The 15,744-nt window shown below is 47.3% G+C and overlaps 1 protein-coding gene across 4 annotated transcripts in view; it reads right to left on the reverse strand.

Moving 5' to 3' along the window:
• PTP4A3 (protein tyrosine phosphatase 4A3) overlaps positions 1-15,744 on the reverse strand; it is a 128,159-nt gene that overhangs the window by 12,379 nt on the left and 100,036 nt on the right. For all 4 annotated transcript variants that reach the window (XM_054985048.1, XM_054985051.1, XM_054985050.1 and 1 more), the window contains exon 3: positions 8,267-8,359. In XM_054985048.1, the coding sequence (XP_054841023.1) occupies positions 8,267-8,359 (93 nt within the window). The remainder of the gene's footprint in view (positions 1-8,266; positions 8,360-15,744) is intronic.

Here is a 15,744-nt window from a genome sequence, read left to right on the forward strand (position 1 = left end):
ATTACATAAAATAGTAAAGAGTCCAGTAGTACCTTTAAGACTGACCAACCTTATTGTAGCCTAAGCTTTCGAGAACCATAGCTCTCTTTGTCAGATGCATCTGATGAAGAGAGCTGTGGTTCTCAAAAGCTGATGATGCATCTGACGAAGAGAGCTGTGGTTCTCAAAAGCTGATGATGCATCAGACGAAGAGAGCTGTGGTTCTCAAAAGCTTACGCTACAATAAAGTTGGTTAGTCTTAAAGATGCTACTGGACTGTATTGTCGAAGGCTTTCACGGCCGGAGAATGATGGTTGTTGTGGGTTTTCCGGGCTGTATTGCCGTGGTCTTGGCATCAAGTACCAATCCATATGCAAAAGAACCTCCTCAGGATACAGTGAAGCCTCCCGCCATTAGCATTCCACACCCTGGGAAACTCTTACAGGATGACTCAGCTCAACCCCACCCCTCCTGAGTAGATACAAATGACCTACATCTTTTCCACACTGTGACACTGACAGATCTCTGTCTTTTGGTGCTACACCTCTGAAGATGCCAGCCACAGCTGCTGGCGAAACGTCAGGAACTACAATGCCAAGACCACGGCGATACAGCCCGGAAAACCCACAACAACCATGCTACTGGACTCTACTATTTTGTGTCTACAGACGAACACGGCTAACTCCTCTGGATCTATAAAACATAAAAGAAGCCGCGTCCTCCAGTTTGCAAGATCTGAGCAAGTCTGTTAATGATAGGACATTTTGGAGGTCCTTCATTCATAGGGTCGCCAATATATCAGGGGCGACTTGACGGCACATAACACACACAAAAGCACAGATAGCGAGGCAGTATTTTTTCACATATCCATGGCATAGCTCAGAAAGGGCACCTGGTTCTTCCCTTCCATGTGTGTTTAAAGGCAAGAAAACTTTAAGAAAACTCGCCTCCATTTTATCTTCTCAACTACCTTGTGAGAGGTAAGTTTGGCTGAGAGTGTATATCTGGCCAAAGGTCAGGCAAGCACTCTCTGTGGCAGAGCGGGGATTCGAATCTTGGATCTCCCAGATTCTAGTCCGATACTCTAACCACTACACCACACTGGCTCTCACATTATAATAGCAAATGCCACACGGTAATTCTGGACTGCGCACATCCCTTTTATTAGAAGCTTTCAACTGCAGGGCTTTTAAAGAGGGAGAAAAAGCTCACTTTCACCACGCTATGCATTGTTCTATAAACTACCAAGGCAAAGCGAAAAGCAAACTCTCCAGCTACTGAGCCCATTATTTGGTAAGGATTGTAAGCGACGACATTTGTGTTTTCAGAGTCACTTTATATATGTGCTAAATGCAAGTTTCATTGGGGGAAACCCTAATGGAACTCTCAGCTAACATGTGTCATGAACCTTACCTTTAAAGCAGGGTATGTATTTGTATGCGTATGCATGTGTGTGTGCAAATAAGCTCCAATGCATGCACACAAAGGCAAGAGCACCCTCATTCCCTCCTTTCCACCCTGCATGCTTTCACTAGCTTAGAAGGGCCATGCGGAGAGGGCTATTGGTCTGCCTGTCAGTTCCACGGATCTACCCAAATCATCCAATCACATCTGGGGAGACGTGTGGAACCAATAGTAAGACAAAAAGCTGTCCCTCCCATAGAATCACAGACCATCTAGTCCAACCCTCTGCCCAATACAGGAACAGCCTAAAGCTTGCCCAGCCTGGCCCGTCTCTGCTAGTTAAAGCATCCAGGGAATGAAGACATCCACATAGGACTAATTTGCACCATTTGCACCATTTTAAAGGAAAGCCTCAAGTCACGCGTTAAATGTGAGCTGAGCTGTCAGTTCACCTAACCAAACTCATGTTTCATGTACGTGTGAAGAGCGCCTCAGTCAAACACGGTAACCCCATGGCCATCCCTCTCTGCCTTGACCACAATTTGTAGTTCGAAGCCTGGAACGGACTGCTCTGTTTATCTCTGGGAGCAATGGAGGGTTGGCCAAGCTCCCAGTCTTTCCCCCGCTCCTCCTTGCGGGTGGATGGTTTCTTGAGCGCTGCATCCGTCAGACTCTAAATGCCAGCCAGTGAAGGAAACTTTTCTTTCACGGGACAGAAAGCGGGAGGTGGGAAGGCAAGTTTGCTTTGCGAGCTGTAACATCCTGGCTCCGAAGGGAAATTGTGTCCCCCCCCCCCTTTCCCCGCTACCCCCTTTCCTGTGAGCCTCTCCCTTGGGCGTAGCTGGCCAGCTTAAAAGACTTCTCTTCCTCTCCATGCTCTGCTCAAAACCTCCGTAACAGTGAGAGCAGCCAAAGCCCAAGCTGCACTCTGCGTCTACGCAGCCAGGAGGAAACGGATTGTGTCCTCGCAATGAACCTTCGCAAGAGGCAACTGTAACCACCTCTTTGGGCCTGTGCCCTGCCAGTGACGCAGGACTCGGCTGCTGGTGTGTGTATGTGTGTGTGCTGAGCTGCTCCGTCTTCCACCCGCCCAAGAACATCTTTAAGAGGCGGCATAGCAGGCCACTTAATGCCCCATTATTTGACGACAGTCCTCATGCAGAGGCAGTAAAGCTCTGAATACCGGGACACACAACATACAGTCACAGAAGTGGTATTTGAGGGATAAATGCTACCACTCAGTTCCGAGCTTGGTGCTCCCTTGCAGCAATCAGTGCTCAACGCACAGAAATCTGCCGTGAAAGAAAATCACATAAACCATGTCTGGCTTGCATTATGTTGAACAGAATGGGGAAAGAGGGTGAAAAATGTTTTACAGAGAGTTATTTGTAGTCATATGCAATACCAAGGTCTAGGATCCAGAGGAGTTAGCTGTGTTAGACTGCAGTAGCAAAATCAAAAAGACACCAGTAGCACCTTTAAGACTAACCAACTTTATTGTAGCATAAGCTTTCGAGAATCACAGTTCTCTTCGTCAGATGCAGCAAAATCAAAAAGAGTCCAGTAGCACCTTTAAGACTAACCAACTTTATTGTAGCATAAGCTTTTGAGAATCACAGTTCTCTTCGTCAGAGGCATCTGATGACTGTGATTCTCAAGGTCTAGAAGGCAGTGTTATACCTGGGGAAGAATGGAGTATCTCGGGATCTCGAGGGCACAGTGTCCTGACTCCTGACTAAAGTCCATGACGCACATTTAATAACAGACTCTACATGAGACACCTCGGTGTGTGATTGTTAAGTATAGGGAGACGCAATGTAAGCCGGGAAGCATAGTTTAAAAAGACAGAGGTGGCGGAGATTGCTCCTCAGATGGTTTGTTAATTTCATCTTCTCCTCCCAAAAGCTCGGTCAGTTTCACCTCTCCAGGGGTCATTTCGTAGAAAAAGAGCTGGAGGAACTCATTAGAATAATTCATTCGCACAACTCATTAGCATATGTCACGCCCCTTGACATCACCAGAAGTGTGTCATTAGCATAACTGATTTGCATATGCCACACCCCCTGACATCACCTATCCTGGCTGTTTTGGACCCAATCTTGGCCATTCAGGGCCAAAATTGGGCTCAAAATGGAAAAAAAGGGCTGAAAATGGCCGAAAAGGGGCCCAAAATGGTCAGGATCGGGCCGCTGTTGAGGAAGAGAGTGATCCACCACTCGTCAGAGGCCCGATCCGGGCTGTTTCAGCCCCAATCCAGGACAAAAACGGGCCTAAATGGCCAAGAGTCAGGTGTGGGGGGGGGGGTTCCACCTGACATGTGACCTCTTTGGGAAACTGCCGGAACTGTGTTCCTGCACGTTCCCCCTCAAAATGAGCCTTGCACCTCTCCAGTCTAAAACTGTGTGGGATGGCAACCAGAGGGCAGCGAGGAATGAAAATGGGCTGGCACTACTTTCTAGAACCGGGCTTGGACCTGGAGAAGTTATCATGGACTGAAGTTTCCCTTCTGGCATTTCACAGCCCCTTCACACAGCTCCAGCGTATAGCAAAGCCTTCGCCCTGCCACCAGTTCTGTCTCTTTAAGCTACCCTTCCCGGCTAACATTGCGTCTCCCGACTCGTGTTCTTCACGTTTCAGATGTCTCACGTAGAGTGACTCTTAGTTCCACCTTTTACAGTGGGAGTTGAGATACAAGCCTTCTTCTGAGGAACTCAGAGGGGCACACGTATTTCTTTCCTCCTCTGTTTCCACCTCATGACGGCCACCTGCGGTAGGTTAGGCTGAAAGCAACCGCATGGATTTGAACCTGGGCTCCTCCTTTCCAGTCAAGCATTCTAACCTGCACACTACACTGTCTTGTCTGTCTTAGACAGGAAAGGATATTGCTTCTGGAATGGCCAAACACTGCTTTTCAAGGTGCATTAAAGCTGGTGGACTGCAACAGTGAGAGTTGTACCTGGGGGATCTGGTGTCTCCTTCCCTCTCCTTTCAACTCAGAGTATCGTGCCCAACACTGCCTTTAATTATTTATAATTATAGAGGCAGAGATGGCATTTACAAGATCGGTCTCCTCTTGGACTTTCTTTTTTTCTGCTGATGGCTTTGGGAAACTCAGCCAACTGCTGAAACAGGGAACTTGAACACATAATTTTATACATACCATGTGAGATAATCGCAAAGGGTTAATGCAAGCAGCTGGTTTTGCTCACACAAGCAAAGGACTTTTAGAGTCCTTTAAAAAAAAAAAAAGATTTACAGCTCCCAGAGGAAGTCACGCTCAGCCAGCCTGCCTGCCCTGAATTTCCCTCTGCACCAGCTTCCGAAGAGGGCGTTCCCTGCTCAGGGAAGCACAGCAAAGGGGCTGCGGAATTCCCATTTCACCCACGACCAAGTGCCACAGGGACTGCCTAAGACAACTTCAGCAGTGAAAAGATGCAACCGACTCGTGGGTACCCCTCTTATTTACGTAGCCATTATTCTCCACCTTCGCCGAAGTTCCATGCATCTTACGCTCAATAAGGAATTAAAACTAGTCAACAGGCACAGCAACAAGTCAGGGCTACAAACGGTTGAAAAGGGGCTGGAGCTCGAAGGAAGGGTGCCTGAAAGGTTCCATGTCTTGCACCTCTCCCCCATACAACTGGGAAAGATTTTCTCATCCAAGGCCCCGACGATTTGCTGCCAGTTAGACTAAAACCTGAACAAGAGAGATCAGCGGTCTCTTCTTCCAAGTCAGCCTCACACGTTTAAGGTTTTTTTCACATATATTATCACAACTATCCCATAAGGCACAAAAACGTGAATCACAGCATTGGTCCACCTCAGTCAGTATAGTCTATTCTAACTGGCAGTGGCTCCCCAGAATCTAAAACAAAGGTCTTTCATATCATCTACTGCCTGGCCCTTTAAACTGGAGACGCTGGGGACTGAACCTGGACTACATGACCCCTGGGATCCCCTTTCTATGTCAAGGGGCTTTGTTTGTAGGGAGGAGTGTTCCATCATGTGGCACCGCGCCCCCAACCTGCAACCTGAAGTGGTACATCCCTGACATAGGCTGACTGCCTCAGGGAGAACACGGCCTGCAGCGCATGCTTTTCAGGATTCCCAGAGCTGCCTTGTGCATGCTACAGAAAGGAGGGCTAGCTGCCTCTGCAAAGGGCCGTCGTGTGCACTTATGAGCATCTGCTTCACCCACGTTGCTCCTCACGATGGAGAAGTAACTCTGTCCACACTATCATAGCACGTGATCAAGATTGCTGCTGTAACAAGCTACACTTAAGACCAGGGCTCATTTCGAGGGGGAACGTGCAGGAACGCAGTTCCAGCAGTTCCCCAGAGGTCACATGTCAGGTGGCCCCACTAGGGTTGCCAGCTCCAAGTCGGGAAAGTCCTGGAGATCTGGGGGGTGAAACCTGGAGAAAGTGGGGTTTGGGGAGGGAAAGGACCTTGGCATGGTATAATTCCAGAGTCCACCCTCAAAAGTAGCCATTTTCTCCAGGTGAACTGATCTCTGTGGCCTGGAGACCAGTTGTAATTCCAGGAGATCTCCAGCCACTACCTGGAGGCTGGCAACCTTAGGCCCCACCCACCTGACTCTCAGTCATTTTGGGCCTGTTTCAGCCTGGATTGGGGCTGAAACGGCCCGGATCGGGCCTCTGATGGGTGGAGGATCACTCTCTCACTCAGCAGCGGCCCAATCCTGACCATTTTGGGCCACTTATCAGCCATTTTCAGCCCCTTTTTGCCATTTTGGGCCCAATTTTGGCCCTGAATGGCCAGTATTGGGTCCAAAACAGCCAGAATAGGTGATGTCAGGAGGTGTGGCATATGCAAATCAGGTATGCTAATGACACACTTCCAGTGATGTCAAGGGGCATGGCATATGCTAATGAGTTATGCTAATGAGTTCCTCCAGCTCTATTTCTACGAAATAACCCCTGCTTAAGATAAGCCTTACCAACTCCATCTGGTCACCTATGATGAGTAAGAACTCCCTCCAGGCAACCAGGCACTGAAATTCTTTTGTCCGTTCAAAGTTTATAGGTGTTTTTCCCACTTACATTTTATGCTGACTGAAGGCCGCATTTGTCTTAGGTAAGCATGTGTGGGCTATCTGGTTAACAAAATTCTTTTCCAGACTTATTTGTGAAGTTAATTTTTTTTTTAAGAAATCAGATTAGCTAGTTATCGCCAAAGAAAATAATTTTGTATTAGGACTGTATTAGGACATCACAAGATGTTTCATCTTGAGTTGCCGATCATCTTTCAACAGATATATTCTAAACACCAAAGCCACTTAATAATAATAATAATAATAATAATAATAATAATAATAATAATAATAGATTTATATACCGCCCTTCAGGATTACTTAACACCCACTCAGAGCGGTTTACAAAGTATGTTATCATTATCCCCACAGCAAAACACCCTGTGAGGTGGGTGGGGCTGAGAGAGGTCCTAGAAGCTGTGACTGACCCAAGATCACCCAGCTGGCTTCAAGCGGAGGAGTGGGGAATCAAACCTGGCTCTCCAGATTAGAGTCCTGCTGCTCTTAACCACTATACCAAACTGTCTTGTGCAAGAACAGCCTCAAGACGGCTGTGCCTAGGAGTACCACCATCGAAAACAACTAATGTGCCAGAGGCATAACAGACCAGTTCAAGGAATCCAGGTCACAAGCAATGCCATGATCCGCAGAGCAGGTTGAAGGCAGAGACGTTGCCTTTCGATGCACTCAAGGAAGCAAGCCAGACAACACGCAGCAGGAGATAGCAAAGCCCTTCCCTCTCCATCCCATTACAGTCCCATGATACTATAATCTGAGGAAGTTTAGAGAGATATCAAAGCTCAAACGGCAGGCTCCTTGGGGCAGGAACCATGTACATTGATGGCTCTATAAATATGCTCACTTTTCCTGGCTTACCGATGCCAGTTTCTCGCTGCAACAGGAAGTCCTCTATCATCAGGGGTTTTTTTCAGCTGGAATGCGGTGGAACAGACCAGAGGAAGTACTTCACGCAGCACATAGTTAACTTGTGGAACTCATTGCCACAGGATGTAGTGATGGCAACCAACTTAGGAGGCCTTAAAAGGGGAGTGGACAGATTCATTGAGGGTGGAGCTCTCAGTGGCTAATAGTCATGATACCAAAGGCAGTACGCCCAGGGCTTTTTTTCAGCTGGAACACGGTGTAATGGAGTTCCGGCACCTCTTGAAAATGGTCACATGACTGGTGGCCCCGCCCCCTGATCTCCAGACAGAGGTGCTTCAGCAGCACAGAGGGCAATCTAAACTCCCCTCTGTCTGGAGATCAGGGGGCAGGGCCACCAGCCATGTGACCATTTTCTCCAAGGGCAATTTAAAAACTCCCCCCTTGTTCCAGCTGACCTAAAGTGACGTCATTGTGTAGTCCTGGGAGTGTGCGCGCACTATGCACATGTGCATGCGGTACCAGGGGCACTACCTCCTGCCAAGAGTTGCCCCCTGTGCTGGCAACCCACTGAATTCCACCACCTCTTTTCCCAGAAAAAAAGGCCTGATCATCATTAACATTGTGTGTGTTTGGGAAGTTCCTCTCAATAATTTATATCTGCACACACCAAACCTTTCAGAATCAGACTGGAATGGGAGTGGAATTGTATCTTATCTGAACTTCCCATGGCAAGGCGAATCCACATCCTAGCCACTTTAAGAGACAGCAGGGGCATCACAGGGGCTACGAGCAGAGGGAAGTTTTTTGGGGAGGCGGGCCTCACACAAGCCAGCTGTGCCCTACATTTCCGGCTAGGGGAGGAGGGAGGAAGTTGTATCACACCTGCCAACTGACCAGTTGCAACATGGGGCCGTCTGAACTCGGAAGATGGGGCGGGGTACCTACCATCACTGTTATGCCATCTTTTTCCAGTGGAGTCTTATCATAGGTTACTTCGCACACTCGCACTACCGTTGTTGCACCGTATTTTTTCAGATCCTGCGCAAGAGGAAGAAGAAAAGAATTTTAATCCACCTGCCCGGAATGGGAAACCAGCCCAGAAATTCTTTCCGCTTCACTGTGCCAGAGTTCCAGCAACAGCTGAGCTGGTGGCGCGGCATGCCAGAGGTGCCCAGACACAAAAGCAGGGGCAGCCCTCTCTAAGAACAACATACAGGAGAACCAGCGTGGTGGACTGGTTAGAGCACGGCACTTAGGATCTGGCTTGGCTTCAAATCACCACCCAGCCATGAAGGTCACTGGTTGACCTTGGGCCGGTCACTCACTATTGGGAAAGGTGGAGGAATAGAAATTCACAAGCCAGACTCCACGAGTAAGTACATAAGTTTTCTTACTTAAAAAAAAAATCTATTGATTGAGCGGTGGACACTCAGAGTAAAACAAGCTGTCAAAACGTGGACTAAATAACTCTTTTGAAAAGGTGCCCAGATAGAAAAGAAGATCACAGAGCAAGAGGACGGAAAAAGTCAATAATTCATCTAACCCCGTGGTCTTCGACCCAGGGGTTGGGATTCTCAGATGGGTTGCAGAGACTCAACTCACGGGTGGTGAGCTGCTAGAATCACTTTTCATTTGGCGGCTTTTTGGAAGGATACGCTGCTAGTGTGTGCGAAGGGCCCATTCTTTCTTGAAACTGAGGGGCCTCATCCTGCCGCTTAAGAATTAGGAGGGCTGGGTTGGTTCTGAGATATAATCCTTTCCCCCTAGTTACAAGGTATTCTCCAAGGCTTTGGGCTTGTCAGGTCTTGCATGGTGTCCCAAAGCACTTCACTGCATCACTCATTGTGTATGAGTTAAAGTTACTTTATTGATGAGCATACCAGTATCAAGATAGCTGTACAGGGGTATTGGCTGGAACGAGGCTAGTAACTAAAGCTAAGGGAATTACAGGCCAAAATCCCAATCCCAATAGTGTAGGAAAGTCTGTTAGAGTTTGAGCGCGCAAAGTGTGAGAACACAGGGAAGAAAGCATAAACATTCCATAGTCTTTAGGTCTTTCAGCGAGTTGGTGCAGTCTCTGCTAGACTCCAAGGTCACTCTCCCCGGCCAGGGACTGTAAGATAAGCAATTGAGCGTTCTCTCCCAGCTCAGGGATACCTTTGTATACTCATGCCTAAGACAGGGTCGACAACTTGTCCCTTACTTATCGACCCATGACCTTACAACAGTGATCCAGGCAATGGTCGCTTCCAGATTAGACTACCGTAACTCGCTCTATGGAGGGCTTCCCTTGGGATTGATCTGGAAACTGCAGCTGCTTCAGAATGCAGCTGCACGAGTAGTTGCCAGAGCTCCAATCATGGCACATATAACACCCATCTTCCTTCAGCTGCACTGGTTACCAGTTGAGTACTGGGTCCGGTTCAAGGTTCTGGTGTTGACCTACAAAACCCTATGCGGACTGGGCCCAGCATACCTTCGGGACCGCCTCTCCCCATATGTTCCCCAGAGGTCGCTTTGGTCAGCTAATAAGCAGTTGCTGATGGTCCCTGGCCCGAGGGAGGTCTGCCTGGCGTCTACCAGAGCCAGGGCCTTTTCAGTCCTGGCTCCAACCTGGTGGAACTCTCTGTCTGAGGCAACTAGTGCCCAGCAGGATTTGTTATCTTTCCGCCGGGCCTGCAAGACGGAGATGTTCCACGAGGCATTTGGTGGGGGCTAAGCTGTCCTCTCGCTGGCCATACCACTGAAGGCCGTCCACCACCCATGCAGGAGCTCATAAGTGTGGCGCAGGGTATGATGCAAGAACCAAGCCCTGCGCCTAAAATGCTGTATTTTAATATTTATATCTGCCAGTTGAGAAATTTTAATTGTATATGGAATAGTGTTTTAATGTTTATTTATAATGGTTGTTGTGGCTTTTCCGGGCTGTATTGCCGTGGTCTTGGCATTGTAGTTCCTGACGTTTCGCCAGCAGCTGTGACTGGCGAAACGTCAGTCACAGCTGTGACTGGCGAAACGTCAGTCACAGCTGCTGGCGAAACGTCAGGAACTACAATGCCAAGACCCCGGCAATACAGCCCGGAAAAGCCACAACAACCATCGTTCTCCGGCCGTGAAAGCCTTCGACAATTTATTTATAATGTTTTTATTGTTTTTAAACTACATGTTACAAATTGTATGCTGTTACACCACCCTGAGCCCATCTGATGGGGAGGGCGGTCTAGAATGCAATACATACATACATACATACATACATACATACATACATACATACATACATACATACTCTCAGAGGATAACACACAGAACCACCATGACAGATATGCTGGGGCTTATCTGACAGGGTTGCATTCTATTGAGAATGAAGAGTATGGATATTAGTGAAGCAAGAGGTTTAATAAAACAAAGATTTATTTTAGTGCAGGGTATATGGTGAATTCTCTTTAAAGGCTGAAGTTATCCAGACTGCTTATCACGTGAGACGGGCCTCACAGTTCTATCTTCTCCCAAAGGTGGAGTTAAACCGCTTGGCCACAATACCGGACAGGGCTACATACAAAAACTGCCTGGCCCTTTCTTCTGCCGGCACTCTCCCTTCCCCCCCCCCTCACATCCTCTTCTCCCAAAATATTTGGCAGCACTCCCACAGGTTCCTGTATGAAACACCTGAATGGCTGTTTCCCCTCTGACAGCTAAACTACAAGAGATGAATTACATGAGGATGCGCACATGAAGGGAGTCGCAATGTTAGCAATTTGAATCTGAGAGCCAAACTACAAGTGACGCCTGACACCATTTGGACACTTGTCAGGTTCCCTCAAGTTTTGATGGGAAATGTAGGCATCCTGGTCTTGCAGCTTGGCTCTCCGACTGCTGTCCAATGGACTTTTCAACTGTCACTTGTCCAACACTCCACCAAGCTGCCTACATTTCCCGCCAAAACTTGAGGGAAGCTGACAAGTGCCCGACCTGTGTCAGGCGTCGCTTGTAGTTTGGTTCTGAGACTCCCAGACCCTAGCCCAACACTCTAGCTGCCACTACACCACACTGGTAGATTTGTATTATTTCAAAAAGCTGCGAGAACTTGAGAAAAGGGAAAAGGAGTTAGGGTATAATATGTAATATTTATATTTCTTTTCACAGAGAAAATTGGTATTTATTCTTAGTTTGGTTTAGTGGTTAAAAGCGGCGGGATTCTAATCTGGAGAGTGGGGTTTGATTCCCCACTCCTCCGCCTGAAGCTAGCTGGGTGACCTCGGGTCAGTCACAGCTCTCTCAGAGCTCTCTCAGCTCTCCCCACTTCACAGGGTGATTGACATGAGGATAATAGTAACACACTTTGTAAACTGCTCTGAGTGGGCGTTAAATTGTCTGGAAGGGCGGTATATAAATCAGATTTTGTTATTATTATTAATTACTATTGTTTTTTTGGCTAAGTTTTTTTATCTTTTCCCCGCTCTTTTTCTCCTTGCCGTTTATATTAATCTGGAAAAACCTAATAAAAAATTAAAAATAGAGAAAAGGGAAAAGGGAGAAGAAAGTATTATTTAACCCCTTTCTACAATGCAAATCTTTCCCCCTCTAGAAAAGTATGAGCCGACAGCGTCCTGAGAAGGCCAATCTTCCTTTCTACCTCTGGCTCTACCGCACATAGAAACATAGAGCTGGAAGGGACTCCAAGTCTCAACTTTCCAAATGCAATGAACGTGGCCAGTCCTCAAAGGTGCTTTTGGAAAGAGCCCCCCCACCTTTTATGAAGTAATATGACATGCTGAAGCAGCCCACCCATTATGTTGAAGCTCCTTTCTTAACAGCAGATGGGTCTTTATTACTGCTTTTGTAATAGGAACTCAGTACTAGTAGAGGGAACAAGCAGGGTGTATATGAGGAATTGCATGTGTGTAGATAAACATCTGGAATTCCCTGCATTTCCCTTTTTGGGATTCTGTACGCGCTCAGGGACGTGGCCAGAATAATCTGTCCACATATCTCTCCCGAGGCACGCTCCATCCGCATATGGGTGCGTGAGTGTATTTTTTTGTCTGTAAATTAGTGACCGCTGAATAACCTTGCTCCAAATATATAGAAACCCCTACCTTGTTTCTGGGTGATCTTTTGCCGCTTTCATAACTGGACTGACTCAGACAGTTCACGGACTGATTACAGATGTGGGATTGAGAATGAAAGAGTTTATCTAAGGTTATCCAGTGTCTCCGGGTCAGAGGCAATATTCCAGCCAGGGATTTCCTAATTTGCAGCTCAGCTTTGACATGTTTGATTATTCTAAGTGGAAAAAGTCCTCTCTCCCTTCCAGAAGAACTTGAGCATTGCATAACTTTCGGTTATTACCTCACTCTGGTTACACTACTGATTTCTACTTCCAAGAATCCCTGTTGGTGATCTGATACCGTTTGCAAAATATTCTCTAATGTACACGACCGATACACTACTCTATATACACTACAGACTTCTACTTCTATCTCTGTTGGTGATCTGAGACCCGTTGCGAAATATTCTTTAATACTCCAGCCAAAATCAAAACGTGGAAGGGCTGGACCTTATTCCTCCCGGCTAGCCCCGAGATTCAGGGGCTATTCTGATCTGGCAGTTCTTAATCTCACTAACATTGCATAGAGATTTAGATGACAGCATCTTATTTACGACTCAAATTAAATCCCACGAAGATGGAGGTCCTGCATGTGGGTCTGGGGTCCACAGGTACGGGACTCTGACTCCCTGCTCTTGATGGGGCACCACTTGCACCGGTTTTGAGAGTTGGGAGCCTGGGGGTGATCCTGGATGCCTGACTATGGAGGCACAGGTCACAGCGGTTGCCTGGATCTCATTTTTCTACCTAAGACAGGCCCGGCAGCTTGTCCAACAGGGATTCCACTTCCAAGAATCCCTGTTGGTAATCTGATACCATTTGTGAAATATTCTCCCTGCCTATTGACTCACAACCTAACTACAGTGATTCAAGCAACGGTCACCTCCAGATTAGACTACTGTAACTCGCTCTATGCAGGGATTCCCTTGGGCCTGATCCGGAGGCTACAGCTGGTCCAAAGTGCAGCTGCGCGAGTAATTGCAAGGGTCCCATTTAGGGAACATATAACACCTATACTACGCCAACTGCACTGGTTACCAGTTGAGTACCGGGTCCAGTTCAAGGTTTTGGTGTTGACCTATAAAGCCCTATGCAGACTGGGCCCAGCATATCTGCAGGACCGCCTCTCCCCAGATGTACCCCAGAGGATGCTTCGTTCAACAAATAATCAACTGTTGGTGGTCCCTGGCCCAAGGGAGGCCCGCCTGGCCTCGACCAGAGCCAGGGCCTTTTCGGTCCTGGCACCGACCTGGTGGATCTCTCTTTCTGAGGAAACCAGGGCCCGGCGGGATTTGTTATCTTTCCGCCAGGCCTGTAAGACAGAGATGTTCCGCCAGGCATATGGTGGAGGCTAGGTTGGGCCCCGCCAGCCACATAAAACATAAAATAAAACAAAATATAAAACACCTGTCCATCACCCTATGGGCCAGACTGAAACGCAGCACTTTATGGTTACTATTCTATCATTGCCATCTGAGGAGGACGTTTTATTGTATTATATGTTTTAAGGAGGATGTTGTATTGTATGATATGTTTTAGTGCCTATTTATATAATGTTTAAATGTAATATTTTATTGTTTATGGAAATGTTGTATTCCGCCCTGAGCCCGCCTAGTGGGGAGGGCGGACTAAAAATCAGATATATAAGTAAATAAGTACGATGCAAAGATCATGGCGGCTCCTGGACAGCTGAAATTGCTGCGTTCTGCGCCAGCTCACACTGGATTAGAACGCTTACAATGGAAACGAGAACACGTTAGACTAGACAAGGCTAGAGATGTCGGTAGCAGAGATGGGATGGTGGGAGAAGCCATCCTTACGTGTGAAATGAGGCCAGAGAGGAAAATGAAAAGTAGAATTCCCGAGGAAACTGGACAATTATTCTTCCCATCATATGATTATCTCCAACCTCACCCAACACTCTTTAGATAAAGTTCACCACCGCCAAGGGCTGCTGGATATCTTCTGCTATTCCTTCCAGAGAGTAAACAAGGGCATTTATTTTTAAATCCTTGTAGGTATGCAGCAGTTCAACTAGTTGCCCACGTAACCAGATCAACATATGCGGTCAACAGTCTCAATTCTGGAGGGGGGTGGGTGGGATTGTACTGCTAAAAACAGCACACATTGGCTGACAGCCCAGGTATTAAGGAGGGCAAAACATTTGTCGAGCCAATGTTTATGAGCTCTAGAGGGGGGGGGGGGGAGAGAACCAGCAGCTACAAACTAGAAAGTCCTTGCATATGGGGAAAAATAAACATCCACCTGAATCTATCCTAGGCTGCCCCTTCTGAAGGGTGCTAAGTGTGTTCCAATCAGCAAAAATGATACAGCGCACATCAATGTGCCCAAGCAGGTTCAGTCATAAAAGTCATGACCTGTTGTTACAAACCCCACCTCTCCACCATCCCTAAAACTTAGGATGGTGGAGAAATACATTAGATAAAGCAGAACAGCTTCAGGACATGCATTTCTGCAGGGGGAAATGGTCCTTCCGAGTTTTGCTTTCATTGCAGGCCCACATCACGCAAACGTATCACTTTGGAAAGAGAGTACTAAAACTATCACACTCCTTAGGAAGGGGAAGGGGTGGGTGGCGCTGAGCATCAGCTTTCAAGGCAGTGCGGTGTTGCCCTTAGTACACTGGAAGAGAATGGGCAAGGCATGGATTCCAATGGACCTGTTATGAAGCTCACGGGCTAAATTTGGGCCAGTCAACCTCTCTCGAGCCCTATCTGCCCTTCAAAGTTGCTGTGAGGATAAAGGGGAGTGGGCCAGAGAAACATATATGTTACCCTGAGCTCCTTGGAGGGAGGCAGAAGAAAAAACAATGTGTCAAACCAACAAAGCAGCATTTTAAGCTGGATGAGAAGTTGTAATGCAAGAAAACTGACACATTGGCGACGAGGAGAGATTTTCTTTATTGATCTGATGCTGCCCCGAATTCTCTTTCTTCAAGGGATCTCTTGGAGAGAAGGATAAGAAGCTGCAGGCTAACTGGATCAGCCCCAAGGGTGCTGCAGAGAATCACACCATTGGCAAAGGATGCTCTCTAGAATGGTTTTTTCCTCTTTCTTTTGCTTTGTACAAATAAATAAAAATTAAAGCAAAAAAGCTCTTGGGAGCGGAGATAGAGTGATTTGGCAGGCTCAGCTCAGCTCCGGGCTGACCTCAGCTGCTTTTTTTTCCAGGAACTGTGTTAAGGGCTGATCCAAACACCAGCTGATCCTTGAGTTTAAGCTCCTTCTGCCTAGCGGCTCTCCTTGCCCTACTTTTGAAGCCCAGGAGCAAAACGCAATGACAGTATTGAAAAGAA

This window comes from Eublepharis macularius, chromosome 7 (genome assembly GCF_028583425.1).
Source record: "Eublepharis macularius isolate TG4126 chromosome 7, MPM_Emac_v1.0, whole genome shotgun sequence".
Taxonomy (NCBI): Eukaryota; Metazoa; Chordata; class Lepidosauria; order Squamata; family Eublepharidae; genus Eublepharis; species Eublepharis macularius.